The sequence below is a fragment of the Silurus aristotelis genome (genome assembly GCF_946808225.1).
Source record: "Silurus aristotelis genome assembly, chromosome: 11".
Classification (NCBI taxonomy): domain Eukaryota; kingdom Metazoa; phylum Chordata; class Actinopteri; order Siluriformes; family Siluridae; genus Silurus; species Silurus aristotelis.
In genome coordinates, this window is record NC_139584.1 from 16,553,502 (window position 1) to 16,571,277 (window position 17,776).

The 17,776-nt window shown below is 35.7% G+C and overlaps 1 protein-coding gene across 2 annotated transcripts; it reads right to left on the reverse strand.

The window, feature by feature from the left end:
• Positions 1 to 998: 998 nt before the first annotated feature.
• On the reverse strand, positions 999 to 16,503 carry adra1aa (adrenoceptor alpha 1Aa). Of its 2 annotated transcripts, none has more exons than XM_083555166.1 (4): positions 16,288 to 16,503; positions 9,060 to 9,214; positions 7,422 to 8,484; positions 999 to 2,864 (listed from the first exon to the last, which is right to left on the reverse strand). In XM_083555166.1, exons 3-4 carry the CDS (start codon positions 8,314 to 8,316, stop codon positions 2,359 to 2,361), a joined length of 1,401 nt encoding a protein of 466 aa, XP_083411292.1. In that variant the 5' UTR covers positions 8,317 to 8,484; positions 9,060 to 9,214; positions 16,288 to 16,503; the 3' UTR covers positions 999 to 2,358. The 2 variants fall into 2 exon arrangements, with proteins under 2 accessions (XP_083411292.1, XP_083411291.1); XM_083555165.1 differs by having other exon boundaries at positions 7,422 to 8,487.
• Positions 16,504 to 17,776: the final 1,273 nt, after the last annotated feature.

The window sequence follows — 17,776 nt, forward strand, 5'->3', positions numbered from 1 at the left end:
GAATGATGAGCTGTTTCTAAATGGCCTTATAACCCTTCCCAGATTGATAATCAGGAACAATTGCTTCTTTAAGATCATAGCTGATGTAAGACACAAACTTGAATGCTCCAAACCAGCAAATCAGCTTTTATAGAGGTGTTCACGCTTGCTAATGGTCAAATAATCAAGGACTTTTTTTTTTTGCCATTTTGGATTTATTTTTGTAAAAATGAGTAATTACACGGTGTAATGTGTCATGTATTGTAGTTCATCTAACCTGATAAGTACGAGTAGATTTTTTATTATGTGCTGTTATGTAAAACCATAAAATTACAAGAAGGTGTATTTTCTTTTTCTTGAGCCTCTTATGTGTGACCCATAGGCTACATGGGTCTTGTAGGTCTGATTTAAAGTAATGCAGTGTGTCCAGCTGAAATTGTTAGCAAGCTTAGCATAGACACATTCCGGCCCAGTTAGTTCCATTTGCACTGATTACATGAGGGATAAACAGCAGGATGCACACCTTCCTTTCCCATAAATATAGCAGCTGAGCATATGACCAGTCAATAGAAAGAGGTATCCCAGAGCTAAGTTAGCAAAAGCAGTTATAGCTAGCAAGTCACAGCCATTGCTCCAGCAGCATTTAATGAATGGTGCATAAGTGTCAGTGCATAAGTGTCACTTTAGCAACCTAATGATAATCAACGTGAACACTAAAGAAAAAACTGACCAAATTAGTAGCACAACTGATGTAGTATCATTATTCCGAATGTCAGTATAGGAAATAGTTTTTTTTCCCACATTTATTACGCATACCAAAATATAACATAGCATAAAGGGTGGCTAGCTGCAGCTAGCATAAACACTGACAGCACAAGGCCCAGTTATTCCTTGTCTTTCTGTAAGTTACAAATGTTAATATAGAAAATTTAGATTTTTTTGGAATCTATTTCCTTTTAATTATAAACACAGAGAAGAGAAAGAAATGAAAACTGCAACAAAAACAATATATGATTCAATTCCACTGTTAAATGAATCATTTATTATTAACAATATTCACAATAAACAATTCTGGAATTGTACAATGTGTTCATTGTAAAGCATCCTTAAGCAATATAAAAGACAAAGATCAAGGCATTTTCTGGACAGGTCATTTGCTGCAGTATAAGAGATTTATTAGTTTTAAAACCTGGCACATTAATACAGAATTCACTTATTGTGACACATTCAATGGTGTGTTTATTTTATTGTTTTTAAGCACAAATCAGCTAATTAGATTTTGGAATCTGATTTATAATTGACAGGTTGTTTTGTTATTGAAAGCTAATGTTAGTTAGTACCTTTAAGAACAAATCTTAATGAACCTTCAGAAACAATTTCTCATTACATATTGAAAGTCAGTGTTTTTAGGTCACCAGTTTAAGAGCAACCTCTCTCACAGTGTTTTTGATTCAGTATTGGAATTATTACTGTTAACTGATTCAAACCTCTCACATGATTTTCATATTTCTTTATAGATAAAGCTGCAAAACACAAACACACAAATGTAGACAAACAAAAGCAGCCACACCTTTGTTTTTTTAATTTCATAAATTCTTATTGGAGGTTGATTCATCAAATAAAATGTTTTCATGTTTTCACATATGCAAATGTTTAGCAAATCAGATAATTATGATTAACAATGCATTAAAAATTTCATCTCATTTGTTCAAACAATTACATGAGTCTTAGGATAAAAATCTTGACTTCCATAAAGCACTTACAGTAAAGTATTTATTCATTGTTTTTGTTAAAAACATAATATACATATAAAACTGGGGCATATTTAATTGATTCCACATATTTCATTGTCTCATTATCTAAAACCTTTTCATTGGAAATTAGAAAAATAAAAATCCCATGCATGTTAATGGCCACTTGCATTCGTAATGATTACAGCTTTTCCCCCCTACATGAATTAGATCAATTTGTGCGTCTAATACAGTAAATTGAGGTAAGGTAGTAAAACTTTAATTAAACATCACCAGTATTTTAGCATAGTAAGTATATCTTCATTGGCAAATACAAAACTAAAACAGTATAATTTTTATAGTATCACACTTGTATGAATTTCAACATTAAAACAGTGGGATGTTTTCTTTCTGTGCAAATGTGCAAAGCTTATCAATCAAATTGGCTGAAGGCACCCCTTCCTGCTGATACACAGCATGTTTTCAATCTTTACAGAGAAACAGTCAGATTCATCACAAACACTTCACTCTGCATGAATGCACATCATTGTCTCCATTATTTGCTAAAGATCCATTGAGATCTTAATAAGCGTCTAGTCACAATCTGAGGCATATGTGTTTTTCTGAAGCAGTTTCGTACCTCTGTGGCTCACACAGCATCACCATTCTCACAAAGAGAAAGTTGATGAATCTTAATAACAGGCAGAGAATGGCATGCAGGAGCCTCTCTTCGTGGTGGGTAGTCTCCAGCACAACAGCACGTTCTCAGCAGGTTCTTACTGCACACCCCTGCCACTTTTGCTCCAGCACTGACCCCAGCACTGACTCCTAGACCCCCCACTGGGGAAGATGATGGTGAACGGGAAAGGACCACAGAGGATGAAGGGCTAAGATGTGAAGGCTTGCTGCGGCTCTCTGAGCCCAATGAAAGCAGGTGTGACTGTGTGTGGCTGGTAGAATGGGCCTGGCACAGCGGGTATGTAGGTCTGGTGCTACGGCGCAAACAGTGAACACCCAGCACGCTCAGAAAGGCTTTCTTAAACTCTTGACTGGAGCACGGGTAGATGATTGGGTTGATACAGCTATTGAAGTACCCAAGCCAGAAGGTGATTTTGAAGACCGTGTCTGAGGGCCGGTAAGCCGGGAAGATGGATCCTTTAGGAACAGACAAATTTACATATTTTAAACTATATTCACGACTAATACACACAAACCTTTATAGAACACTATAGTATCTAATGAGTCCCCGTCCATGGATTTGGATTAAATGATTTCATCAACAGAGAGGTAGACTTTAAATTTTTTTGTATTTTAATTAAGAAATTGGAAATAACTTTTAGGACTATGAACGTTTTTGGCAAGTAGTTAAAGTATAGCTGCAAAACTTTGAGATGCTTGACTGATAAAGACAGACTGAATTCTCATATTGACAGGATATATATATATATGTCTAAAAATAAATTTTACGTAAGAAAAGTGATTAATACATTACAATTAGCTGGAGGAGAAGAAAATGGGAAATCCTAAGGCTTATCACAGCATGGCTCATGACTAAAGACATATTTTTTTAGACTCTTTTATTATTTGCACCCTTTTTTTTAAATCAAGGTTAACTGTTACTTTAAAATACATTCCACGGTGACTCATACTGGTGGTGCAGCAAAGTATCTCATTGACGAAATTTATATTTACAACGAAGGGGAAATAAAAAAGGACAAATGCATCTCATCATAGCCTATATGCACCTTTCGACTTTTTGAAGGTGCACCATCTAGTCCATTAACAGAAATGAACTGTCAGAGGAAGCCACCTAGCCTTAAAATTAAGCATCCATCTTTATGGCTAAGGGCTTTGCTTTGTCTCAAAGGACATTTTAAGAGCGGTGAACATGAGGGTTGTGTACGTGGGCTGGATAAAAGATAAGGGGAAATAGACAGCACCAGGGAAAGTTGCAGAAGAGTCTCTGTCTAACAAACATGCTTCAGACATTTTATTGCCTGAAGGTGCAAGATCTGGGATTCTCTTGAACACAACTGAATGAGTGCAGTCCTCTAATTTAATTTACATGGCTATAAATTTAGAAATTGCTCAGTTGAAAATTCATTAGTCCACAATGCATTTGATAAATGAAAAGGGATAAAAGTTTTAGTAAGATGAAAAATGAAGATGAAACACTTTTTGCATTATTATTTGGCCCATTATAGCATAACTGCATAGAGGGTGAGAAGCTGGGGGGATTGTTATGAAAACAAAAGTAATAATGAAAGTGAATCAATCTTATCACCCCTAGCATCAGAGTGCTCTTCTCAGCTGGGCTTTCATGACTCCAGTCACTTGTAGAGCAGCAGCTTCAATCAAAATAAACCAGCATTTCTGCTAAATCACTATTTGCTAAATCAAGTCACAAGGAACCTGCTACAGCATTACATTCTCTGTATAAGCTGGTATTAAAATATTGTCCTTGAATGACTGGCTCGTTAGCCAAATGTGGCATAGAGACATTAACAGACTACATGCTGTCTCCAACCCATCAAATAGTAATTCAAATTAATTCTCACATTAAAATCGGTGTGATTCATGGATAACAGACAAAATGGCTTTGGAAATCATTACCAGTGGTTAAATTTGCTTCTAACTTCATAATTTTCAGTTCAAAAGAGACTTTTTTTTCATTGAATATTTCTCAGGGAATAAACCATTTTCTTTAAATGTCTGCTAGTGATTCTCTTGGGTCATTTCATATTTTACAGTTTCTGATAATAAAAGATGTTTGTTTAACAAAAATAAAATGTAAAAAAGTTTGTACTGTAGGATTTTTACCTTGTTTACTCAAATTAATCACCTTATTTATTTTCATTATTTATAAAGTCAGTGTTTCTAAATGTTACTTACAAAACTACTATGCGAAAGACATTAACGTGACAAAATGCAAAGCAACATGAGTTCATAGTCTCTTCAATACCTGACTTACTAACAGCACATACTTCTTTTAATTTTTCAAGTCAGTGGTCAGTGAAAATTTACTAGATTGCAGTTGCAGTGCAAGAGAGTGAAAGGAAGAGATACAGAGAAAGAAAGAACGAGAGAGGGAGAGATTACCCACTGGCTCAGCTGTTAGTGCAACCCATGATTATGAACTTACATTGACCCATCAAAGTCAAACGCTGTAACAAAGTGCGTAACAAAGTCATTTAATGTTGCTTTAGGGAATTTATATTTCCAATTTCTGCAAGCTTCTGTTCAAGCTCTCCAAAATGCTTATCTGCCCCTTGACCACATTGCTTTAATGCAGCAAGTGTGCTTTTAAATGCATAACGGGTGAATTTATTCTCTACATTATCCTGAAACTGTTATTAGAAGAGAATATCTTTAGGGTAAGACTGGAACAACTATGGCCATGATAAAGCACTCACTAAAGATGAAAAAAAATTTTTTTCTCATATTAAACTGAATTTCCTACTAACTCTTACAAAATTTTAATAATAAGAATTAGAATGAGAATAAAATTTGCTAAAGTTTGACACAGATAACAACAACAATACTAATAATCATTATTATTATTAATATTATAACTTTTATTATTATTTATTATTACTGTTTGGAATTTGGAAAATATTATTATATAAAATGTTGGTTTCATCTTACTGATGTAATAAATACACCTACAATTGCTAGGGGTAAATGATAAATAAATGTTAAAAACAATCTTTTTTTTCTTAAAATCTTAATAGTTTAAATATATGTGTATAAATATACAAATGAATAAATGTGTATATACAGAAACTCACAAAACTGAGTACACCCCTCACATTTCAGCAAACATTTTAGTATAATGTATCTTCACAAGGAACAATACTTTATAAATTAATCTTGTATATATTTTAGAGTAGTCAATGTGCAGCTTATATAGCAGTATAGATTTTTCTTTCCTCTGAAAATAACTCAAAATAACTGCCAACAAAAGTGAGTACACCCTAAGTAATACCAGCTGTACTTCATGTAACTGGATGTTCAACATGGCACTTCATGGCAAAGACTCTCTGAGGGTTTAAGAATTAAACAAATTAAACAAAGATGGCCTAGACTATAAGAAGAACAGTTTCACCCTGACACTTAGTTACATTACTGTAACAGTACAGGTGAAAGTGATGGAGTGGCAAATTATGTCTCCAGATCTGAACCCTAATGAGCACCTGCGGGGCATTGTCCAGCAGAAGGTAAAGAAGCACCATGTGTCTAACATCCATCAGCAGAAGGAGTGGAAGAGAATCCCAGCAACAACATGTGCAGCTCTGGTGAATCCCATGCCCAGGAAGATTAGGGCAGTGCTACATAACAATGGTGTTTACACACAATTTTGACACGTTGGACACAGTTTTTACATGTTCACTTAGGGTGTACTCACTTTTGTTGTCAGCTATTTGATAATAATAGCTGTATGTTGAGTTTTTTTTTTTAGCAGACAGTAAATCAGTACTGCTATACAAATTCACTTTAATTCTTAAGTTCTGTAAAGCTAATTTGAGACAATGCCCATTGTGAAAAGCGCTATAGAAATAAACTTGAACTATATATATATATATATATATATATATATATATATATATATATATATATATATATATATATATATATATATATATATATACACACACACATCCTCACAATTGTACATCTACTTTATATTTTATTTTACTTTATTTGCCTTGCCTGTGGTGGGGGGAAAATGCCACATTTAGAGCCCTTTGATCAACTGTGTTGATATCTACTAATTAAAATTATATTTTAAGTGTTCTTGAAGGTATACACAAATATTTTTTATACTACTTAATACTGCACCCATGTTCCAAAATCCCATGTTCTAAATTAAACAGATATTAAATTAAAAAAATACTAGCTATGTATTTGTCAAGCAAGTTATTTGTTTTCATTGGGTTTCCACTGGTTGATTTAAATAATTTACAGCATTTACCCATGCTTGACTTCCATTATACAAGTGGGGCCCCACTGTCTGTAACCTTGAACAGAAAGACCTTCAAAGGCATGAAGGACCTTGTTTTTCTGACAAAAACATTTGCTGCATTCCACATGTGGAGAATACAGATGAGCTCTGCTTTGTATTACATTCATTATTTAGTGAACAAGGGAAATGTTGAGGCTATTAGTGCCTCATGAATACAGTCATAGAACATATTGCATAAACAGAGACACCTTTATACACGAGAAATCAAGGACATTAATGAAAAAAAATAATTTGTCACTTTGAGTACCCTATGAATACTCTTGGCATCCGAATGTTTGTGTGTGCGTGTGCGTGTGTGTGTGTGTGTGTGTGTGTGTGTGTGTGTGTGTGTATATGTCTGTCTGTTTGTTTGTGTCCCTTCACATTTAAGAAATCTCTAAATAAAAAAATATTAAGTTACCATTATACCATTTATATACAGTACAGTCAAATGTCTAGACACACCTAATTATAGAGGACATACTTTAGAATACTAGTAAAAATATAACATAAATGTTACAAAAAATAAGTGTAAACAAATTAAAAGTAACTATTAATTCCAGACATACATTTCCAACTCCCATAAATATAGGCCAAACGTTTCATTAGAAAATAATTTATACTGGGTATATTATTATGAAGTATATATTTGACAGGAATAACAGTATATACAGATAAAACTTGATGACCAGTGTTAAAAGTCCACTCACCAATGGGCAGAACCAGGAAGAAGGGCAGCCAGCAAAGAATAAAACACCCAACTACAATGCCCAGGGTTTTCGCAGCCTTTTTCTCCCTGGAGAACTTTAGCAGGCGGATTGTGAAGTGAGTGCGGCTCCTCAACGTTTCATCCTCCACCAAAGTGGTGTTACCTCTGTGTATCCTCAGTGTCACTGCTTCCGCATGGTGTGCCTTCTCCGTCTTATGACCTTTCCTAAGGCTGTACGTCTCCCTGCGAGCCACCACATATACACGGCAATACATAACCAAGATAACCACTAGGGGGAGGTAGAAAGAGCCAACTGCAGAAAAAATAGCATAGCCAGGTTCCTCTGTGATTTTACACACGTATTCATCCTTTGGCGCTGGTTCCTTCCAGCCAAATAGAGGTCCAATGGAGATGGTAATGGACAGAGCCCAAATTCCCATAAGTGCCAACAATGCCCGCTTCTCAGTAACAATGGCTGGGTAGCGTAGAGGGTAACTAACGCCGATGTAGCGGTCCACAGAGATCACACACAGGCTCATTATGGATGCTGTGCAGCAAAGCACATCCATGGCAGCCCAGACATCGCAGAAAGCCCTGCCGAACACCCAGCGGCCCAGCATCTCAAAAATGGCAGAGAATGGAAGCACAGTGGAGCTCAGTAGTAGGTCAGCCACTGCCAGGTTTACAATAAAGTAATGTGTGACTGTCCGAAGGCTGTGGTGGCAAGCCACAGAAAGGATGACTAAGATGTTGCCCAATACTCCAAATATAACAAAAACAGAAAGAACGAAGCTCAGAACAATGGCTTTTGCTATGTTCAGTTCCATGACCTGGGCCTGGCTACAGTTTGTGCAGTTCTGGATCACTGGAGACATGTTATCAACAAGAAGAATCATCTGTTCATGATACTGGGGTATTTGGTGATGGCATGATGAACAGGCACACTTCACTCATTCACTTTTTTCTGATCATTGCAGATTGCTGCAATGATTGCAGCATTTTAAATGTAAGATGGTGAGTTAATTGCAGTCCGAGGGCATCGTTACAGTTTGATCTCCAGCTGCCTGCTATCAAGAGACAAATAGAAATTAAAGTAATTGTTGTCTTTCAGTATAACATGATTACAAAGATTTGTGGATTTTTAACTACCTGTATTTACAATTTTAACGGTATGCAGAAATATGCTAATTTATTTTATATTTTACATTTATTTATAAAAAAAATGAATGTCAAATATAAAATAAATTAGCATATGTCTGCATACATTATCAAAAATCTAAACACTTTGTGGAATTGCGTAGGGCATATTAATGTCCATCATAGAATAGCAGGAACACTTCTCTTAAGTGTTTTTACGTTCTTCCCAATTAGAAACAGCTGATCAGAAGTAGTTGAGAAAATGCAAGAAAAAGACTATTGTATGCTTTGAATGCACTGTGGTTTCATCCAGATACTTTCAATATCATCAAGTCAAAATTCAGATCATTCTAGTGCTGGAAGTGCTACTTTAGGCCTAATCAAATTCCACAAAGCATGGTTTACTTGTTCATTGCAGTGTTAACAGCTTCCAGAATATCCTCATGGCATGCAGAGAACAAAAAGGCTAAATATTTGATGAAATACATTACAACATACTCACTGTTGTAAAATAAACCTTTGGCAGAAACATTTCAGGCATCTATTTTAGGACCAAGTGCAGGTCATTTTTTCAATCTCTCAGAATTTGGCCTGGGTCCAGTATAAGGCACTTCCAGCATACCACTATTGACATTATGCCAGTAGATAATGTTGATCCTTCCTAAAACACATGTAAACAAAAATCAGATGAACACTATAATGAAACTTACACCTATATACAGTGAGGAAAATAAGTATTTGAACACCCTGCTATTTTGCAAGTTCTCCCACTTAGAAATCATGGAGGGGTCTGAAATTGTCATCGTAGGTGCATGTCCACTGTGAGAAACATAATCTAAAAAAAATCCAGAAACCACAATGTATAATTTTCTAACTATTTATTTGTATGATACAGCTGCAAATAAGTATTTGAACACCTGAGAAAGTCAATGTTAATATTTGGTACAGTAGCCTTTGTTTGCAATTACAGAGGTCAAATGTTTCCTGTAGTTTTTCACCAGGTTTGCACACACTGCAGGAGGGATTTTGGCCCACTCCTAAACACAGATCTTCTCTAGATCAGTCAGGTTTCTGGCCTGTCGCTGAGTTTGAGCTCCCTCCATAGATTCTCTATTGGGTTTAGGTCTGGAGACTGGCTAGGCCACGCCAGAACCTTGATATGCTTCTTACAGAGCCACTCCTTGGTTATCCTGGCTGTGTGCTTCGGGTCATTGTCATGTTGGAAGACCCAGCCTCGACCCATCTTCAATGCTCTAACTGAGGGAAGGAGGTTGTTCCCCAAAATCTCGCAATACATGGCCCCAGTCATCCTCTCCTTAATACAGTGCAGTCGCCCTGTCCCATGTGCAGAAAAACACCCCAAAGCATGATGCTACCACCCCCATGCTTCACAGTAGGGATGGTGTTCTTGGGATGGTACTCCTCATTTTTCTTCCTCCAAACACGTTTATTGAAATTATGACCCAAAAGTTCTATTTTGGTCTCATCTGACCACATGACTTTCTCCCATGACTCCTCTGGATCATCCAAATGGTCATTTGCAAACTTAAGACATGCCTGGACATGTGCTGGTTTAAACAGGGGAACCTTCCGTGCCATGCATGATTTCAAACCATGACGTCTTAGTGTATTACCAAAAGTAACAGTAACCTTGGAAACGGTGGTCCCAGCTCTTTTCAGGTCATTGACCAGCTCCTCCCGTGTAGTTCTGGGCTGATTTCTCACCTTCCTTAGGATCATTGAGACCCCACGAGGTGAGATCTTGCATGGAGCCCCAGTCCGAGGGAGATTGACAGTCATGTTTAGCTTCTTCCATTTTCTAATGATTGCTCCAACAGTGGACCTTTTTTCACCAAGCTGCTTGGCAATTTCCCCGTAGCCCTTTCGGGGCTTTTACAGCCTTGTGAAGGTGTACAATTTTGTCGCTTGTGTCTTTGGACAGCTCTTTGGTCTTGGCCATGTTAGTAGTTGGATTCTTACTGATTGTATGGGGTGGACAGGTGTCTTTATGCAGCTAACGACCTCAAACAGTTGCATCTAATTTAGAATAATAAATGTAGTGGAGGTGGACATTTTAAAGGCAGACTAACAGGTCTTTGAGGGTCAGAATTCTAGCTGATAGACAGGTGTTCATACAAATAAATAGTTTAAATTTTATTTATTTTTTCATTTTTTAAAAGACATTTTAGATTATGTCTCTCACAGTGAACATGCACCACGAGAGATATTGAGAGAGAGAGCAAGAGAGAGAGAGAGAATTCTTTTTTTTCTGGCACAATTATTATATTAAAATCTGCCAGGAAAAGTAACAAATACTTTTTTTATGATTACCAAACCAGATTATGTAGAATGTAAATTTTTATAGCCAATGAAGCATTGATGGTTCATTTAAAAGTGACCCCTGAATGTTTGTTACTTGACAAAACATCTCTATCACCCACAGACCTTCTCAGATTAATATGTACTTGATCATGCCATTCACACTGATGCAAAACACACTGAATATCTCAACACACAGAACACAAGAATTACTCTCTTGCATTGAATAACACAGCCTCTTTTAAAATATTAGTATCAAAATGATATAGGTCAAAGATAAACAGCAAAAATAGTCAACTTCAGTGCTACCAGTTAGATGTTTGCTATTAGCAAAACATTTTAATTTAATTTTATGCATTAAGGTTTTTTCATTTTAAGAATCACATTAAGTTCTTTCCTCTTATATAAATAGGACCATATATTATCAACATCATAATCATCATACATGTACACACACAAAAATAAAATCTTTAGAAGCAATTAATTAAAATTTCTGGATTTTTCAATTTATTTTAAATTAGAATATGGCAAAGTACATGCATTATTCCTAATGTCATAATTTGCAAGGTTGTGCAAAATCATCCATTTGTAGATCATGAATGCACAATAAATAAAGTGGTTATTACTACATTAGTCTGGAAAGGAGGAGAACAGATGAACAATAGATATTTAGAATTTTAGCGAGCACAGGTAACAGAAAGAGAAGAGAGGAAGAAGAAGAAGAAGAAGAAGAAGAAGAAGAAGAGGAAGAGACTGACAAAAAACAACACTGAGAAGCTGGACAGTGACATAATGATCTTAGAACTGTAGAGAAATTGAGGAAGGTCAGGAACAACTTGGTTAAATGTAGCTTGATATAAAGTTCAGTTCCACTCTCTGAGTTCCTCTCATCGTGGAGATAAAAAACATAAAAAATACAAACTATATGACAGAATAAGTCTTCTACAGGCCATGAAGGAAGCTTGCTGAGACAGATGTGGACTCCCTGTGTTTCTGTCCAGGTGCACAGCTTAGAAAAAAATTATACCTCATGGTGTGGATGAAATGTTCTGGTCTATGAGAATTGAAAAACTAGATTAAGGATCTCAAAGGTTTCTCAGATTTTTTGTCACATGCATTTTGCCTAAACAGTTACATTTCAAATGGGGAAAACCTGCTAATTAAAAAAAAAAAAACCCAGAAAAGACTATTACTTTTTTCACACAAAAGTTATTTTAAATGCTATAAAGAATATTTAATTTTACATTGTGTAAAACATCCTAGAGATAAGAATCTAATGAATATATTTTGCCTTTAGTGTAACTGTTTGATTGTAGCTGAATTTAATTCAACATTGGAAGTGTACCGTTCTGCACAATTAATTGTTCTGAAGGCTGTGTTATAATTGTGTAAACAATGACTTTAGTTTGGAGTAATGTCTCATAGTTATTGAACAATGATAACAGGAATACTATTATTTAGTGCCAAGGCCAAACCAAGTCTGAAAAATGAGGAAATAAATTTTTATGGCTTTAATTATTGCATTTCAGTTTTAGTGGGTGTCAAAGCAGATACAATAGCAAAACATGCACTGAAAGCAGTGGCATTAGAAAATCTACAATGGCAGTGGAATTTTATGGATTTCAGCAGAGATATGCATGCCTGCTGCCAGATTAGGCATCAATGATGATACTTGTAAAAATCCATTAGCATTTTCAGAGACGGTTCATTTCCCTCTCCAGATGACGAAATTATATTCCTCTCATTTGTATGCACTTTTTGTCCATGATCTCACCAAATGAACTGGCCATCAAATTACAAATTTATTGATTAACATAGCCATGACAATCAATGCAAGATTTACAACATTAATCAGATTTCATTTTGTGATCACGATTAAAACTTAAGTTTCCCGTCATTATAGAAGTGACCTTCAAGTGCCCAGGTCTTACTATAAGTTTTGCCAGGTCTCTGCCAGGGTGTGAAAACACTAAATCACTTCCAGGACCCCCAGCTGAAAAGTGGCCTTTCAGAGGTGAGAGTTTGCTCCACAACATGTATACACTACAGGAGAAACGTCTTAAAATCTGTCTGTACTTCTTGTGATACAGAGAAGCATTCACAAAATATAAATTATTTAAAAACGTAATATATTATAACTACAGTATAAGGTTATAGTCTTATGTTTATTAAAATGTTTTATTTAGACCAGTTCAGACATTCTTGTTTCTATGTAATTTAGAAGGCATTTATAAAAAATCAGTAGCCTACTGCACATGAATGCAAATGTTTTAAGCAATGTCCACAAACTGAACAACTGCAAATAAAATGCATCTAAAATACAGTTAAAAACATCAAATCATTATCATTTGGCTTTAGATATTATGTAATTGTATTATGAAATTGTAATTAAACTTTCTCAAAAAATAATTATTATTTCACTGTGAATTACAACTTCAGCTTCACACTACTTGTGCTGAGATAAACTTTTAAACAGTTTAATAATATTAAAACTAAAAACAAGCCCAGCTGGCATAGCCATTTGTGTTTGTATTTTTTATTATTTTTTTTAATTGATGTCCATACCCCCTTTAAATACCAGTGTCTGGGACTTTTCTGTAAAAATTACTCTTTTTCCTTCACCACCACACCACAGAAAGAAATGGATTGGATGTCATTATTCAGCAGTCTCAGTAACATGGCCAGAGATAGAGAAGGTGGAATCCAGTAACAGTCTTTCTCTGTCTCACTCTCTTTGTATTTCTCAGTCTCAGATTCTTCCATCACAGCATTAACCAGAACGTGACCTTTACGTTTACACAGCAAGCTGAGTGGGGGTTCTGCACTGTCACACCAGCTGTTTCTGAGCTCAGCTGGCCGAATCTGACTGAGTTAAACTGCCACGGTGCCTTTCATTTCTGCCTTTGCTTCTTATATTTGCTATATAAAGTACATGACTGCCATTGCCTCACCCCCAAAAATGCTGAGTCCAACGTGCATCACCTAACCCTTCAGAAAAAGGGGCACCGTGGTAAGAGATGGCAGGTGAAAAACTGTGCTATAGTTATACAAGCAGTTTATATGTTTTCAGATCATTTTATTCCCCCAAAGGGAGAGCAGCATCTTTGTATGAGCCACTCCATTGGCTGCTTGGGTCCTCCAGCAACTTAAAAAAACACCAGCCTTGTGATACACACTGCCTAGCACTTTACTTTTATTATTTACCCTAGGGTTACCAGACACAGGTGTAATTGAAAAGATCCACCATTCAATCAAATGTTGGCTCATTCCTTTAAGGATATGGAGAAAAAAAAGGACAGACATAAATATTTTCAATATTGGTTTCTAACTTAACCAGGTTGTTTATTTGGTTATTCATCACAGGTAGACGGAATTCAGAAGTCTCAGTGTAAACTAATAATTTTAAAGATATCCTAAAAAACTCCCTGAGATGCATTTATAATTTTATGATTATGCTGTGCGCTTATCACATTGGTGCAAAGTGGCCAATTCAAAGCATAATGCTAAATTAATAGTTGCAGTCCCATTTGGCATCAATAGTAACTGTGCTATGGGTGTAATGAAAAGAGAGGAAATGACATCTTATTGACCATTTCTGGGTGAAAGGATAAGATGAAACAATGTCAGTGTTACATGGGCTTTTTGGAGGGTACTGCGGCTTCCACAAATCAGCTGAAAGGCTTTCAGGCAATGAAGCTTTGTCTGATTCAAAGTGCCAGTCTATGGCTCTCTAGAAAATACTGTCTGAGAGTGTAGGAGTGCCGGGATTTGCCCAGTGATCCTAATGATGCATTTGTCCTCTGTCATGGGGGCTAAGGGTATGTCTCTGTATGTACAGAGACAGGCAGTCCTAATAGCTAAGGTAAACATTTATTATTATCTGAATGCAGCTTTTTATGATTAAGTCATTGTCTTATTGCATAGTGCACTGCAATGCAGTACACAGTATGTCATTCCTCTGTTCACTATGTGCTCTGAAGCTTGAATCTGCACAGAATTCACAAATACAGTTTGAACACTAGTGGAGTTCATTCCTAACTATTTGAGCAAAATCAACATGTCTAGGAAAGGGAGCTAGTGAGGATGAATGACAGTTCAAATCATATTCTGTTTGGAGCTACAGAAAATACATATTTGTACTGATTTCTTATCTCACTAGGTGACATTAAAAGCCTTTATAGTTCCATTTACTAATGAAACAAAATATCAAGGATTCATTATCTTGACTTAATACTTATGTACTGCAGTACAAAAACGCAATTTTGTTATACACTATATTTGCTATTTAGGGCTTAAAAGGTTCTCTTCCTCTCTGGAAAAAAAGCTACTAAAGCCCAATAAAATATCCCTGAGAGTGTTAAGCTAAACATTTCCCCTGAAATAAATGTTATCATTTGATTGTAAATGTGTATGTAATGTCTGTGTTAATGCATATATAGGAAATTGTAGTTTATAAGCTATACAAGCTATACTAAGCATTTCACTGCATGTCTACCCTGTATGTATGTGTATGTGACAAATAAAATTTGAATTTGATACATTGATATATATATAGCTTGAATCGGAAAAAAATGTTCAGTTCTTGTTCTTGTTCTTGTTTGAACATACTATTTATTTCGGGTGTTTGAGTATTTGGCAATAACTCTTGAAACAAGCCAATCGGATTACTATAGCAGGAGAACGCCTCTTTCTCTTGTGAACTGTCTTCGGTTAATGCCAAGGTCCGTTCTCTCCATGGTGTGCGGATGTTTAGATTGGACCAGAAAAGATTTCATGCGGTTATTCGACGATTCGTTTGTGATCTAGACCCAGGATGATGAAAATCATTAATAAACATATGTGAATACCTCAAACTAAAAAATATAGCAAAGTGCAAAAATGGCTAAAGTGAGCGAGAGAGAGAGAGAGAGAGAGAGAGAGAGAGAGAGAGAGAGAGAAAGAACACTGAGCGATCACAGAAAATTCCAGTGGCGGCGCAAAATGTATGTTTTTTATTACAAATTTAGAAACTATCGAATGCATGAATTATGAATGTAATCAATTGCAAGAATAAAAATCACATGGATGTATGACCAGATGATATGTGCTGAAATTCGGTAGGTACTGAATGTTGAATAAATAAACAAACCATTAATATAAATATTACCTGCAGCTATAGATTATTAGATCGACAATCAGACGCCCGTTTAAACAGTTTAGCTCTCCATGTAAAAAACGATTATAATTACACTCATCTGAAACTGGAAACCACATGTGGATTATTTTCTCACGTCCCTCACGCAAAATAATCACTAAAATCAAGAAAGCTGCCTTGAGCATCAAAATTAGTTCATGCTGATCTCTTCACTTGTTCATTCCATTGCAAACCAGTATGTAGCCTATAGATATACAGTAGCAGTTCAGTTGCTTACCTGTCATTTATTTCAATGCGCGGTGATGATGCTGCTGATAATAATAATAATAATAATAACACTTAATGATGTTTTGCTGGGACACAGTGCCGAGAGTGTAAAAGAAAAAAAAACAGCGCTCTGGTATTGTCCGGTCAAGTGGGCTCTTTGTCCAAGTTCTCTAAGTTTTTATACTGAAAAAATATACATATTTTTTTCCTGGGGGATCCAGCTCATTCTTGGCTGACAGCAGAGTGAGTCAGTGCTCTCCCTCTCCTCCTTTTTACCCACCACTTCAGGGTTGCCAGTTTAAACTGGCCGTTTCCGGCCGAATGGCGACTCCAAACAGATCCGACTAATTCGCTATACACCTGTAGCTGTTTAAATAATTTCATTATTGCGAACTATCCCAATCCTATCATTCCTACTAATTATGAGTTATAAAAAGCATTTCTAGACAGGTTTGTGCCCAATCTGGCAACCCGGTGTGGCTCTTGGCCAGCTCTTAAGGGTTCCATTGCCTCTAAACACGCGGTGATTCAGCACGGTTACATGTTTTAAAGCTCACAAGTAGCTTCCAGTGTCTGTGTTTTCTTATTGTTACTTTAATTCAAGTGTGTGTGTGTGTGTGTGTGTGTGTGTGTGTGTGTGTGCCTGGGATACACTGTTCCTATCCAAGTGTGCATTCCTGATTTATGTCTACTGAACATTTTAAACCCTATGTCCCACTTTTAACAATTATATGCAAATAACTAAATAGAGTAGACCCCTAAATAAAAAAAAATAAAAAAACATCCCATTACACAATTATGTAATAGTGAAACACCTGCAACAAACGCAAGTTTAAAATGCTTCACAGATTGAAAATATTAGCACTTAAGGCAGCTATTATAATGTTAACGTTCCTTTATGTTTAATGGAGTTGGCTATGCCTCTACATATTTCACTCAAACACTTAAAAAAATGGTTCCTCTCTCTCTCTCGCTCTCTGACTCTCTCTCTCTTTATATATATATATATATATATATATATATATATCACTCCCCCCAATACATTTGTTGCATCTGATTTTGTTTGTTCTGCTGAAACACTTCTGAACCACCACCATCCAGAGTAAACCACTTTTGGTTTATGAAAAAATTAATAAATGTATGTATGAAAAAATATGTATGTATGAAAAAAATTAATAAATGTATGTATTAAACAGTGCGGTCATCAATTATGCAGCTCTATGTGCTGTACATGTGTATATATATATATATATATATATATATATATATATATATATATATATATATATATATATATATATATATATATATATGTGTACAATATATGCACATATACTAGAATGTGTATAAACTGCAACATGTTTTTGGGTATTGTATTGCAGGAAGTGATGCTTTAGTACATCACTTACGACATTGCCAGTATTTCGTGGAAACATGTTCCACATGGGAACCTTGAGTTGCGTTGTGACAGTCCTCAGGCTGCTATAAAAAAATGAACG

Coding starts and splice junctions, on each gene's coding strand:
- adra1aa (XM_083555166.1), bottom strand. CDS start 8,316: ATGATTCTTCTTGTTGATAACATGTCTCCAGTGATCCAGAACTGCACA. Junction 2,865..7,421: donor CTTCCTGGTTCTGCCCATTG/GTGAGTGGACTT, acceptor CTGTTCCTAAAG/GATCCATCTTCCCGGCTTAC.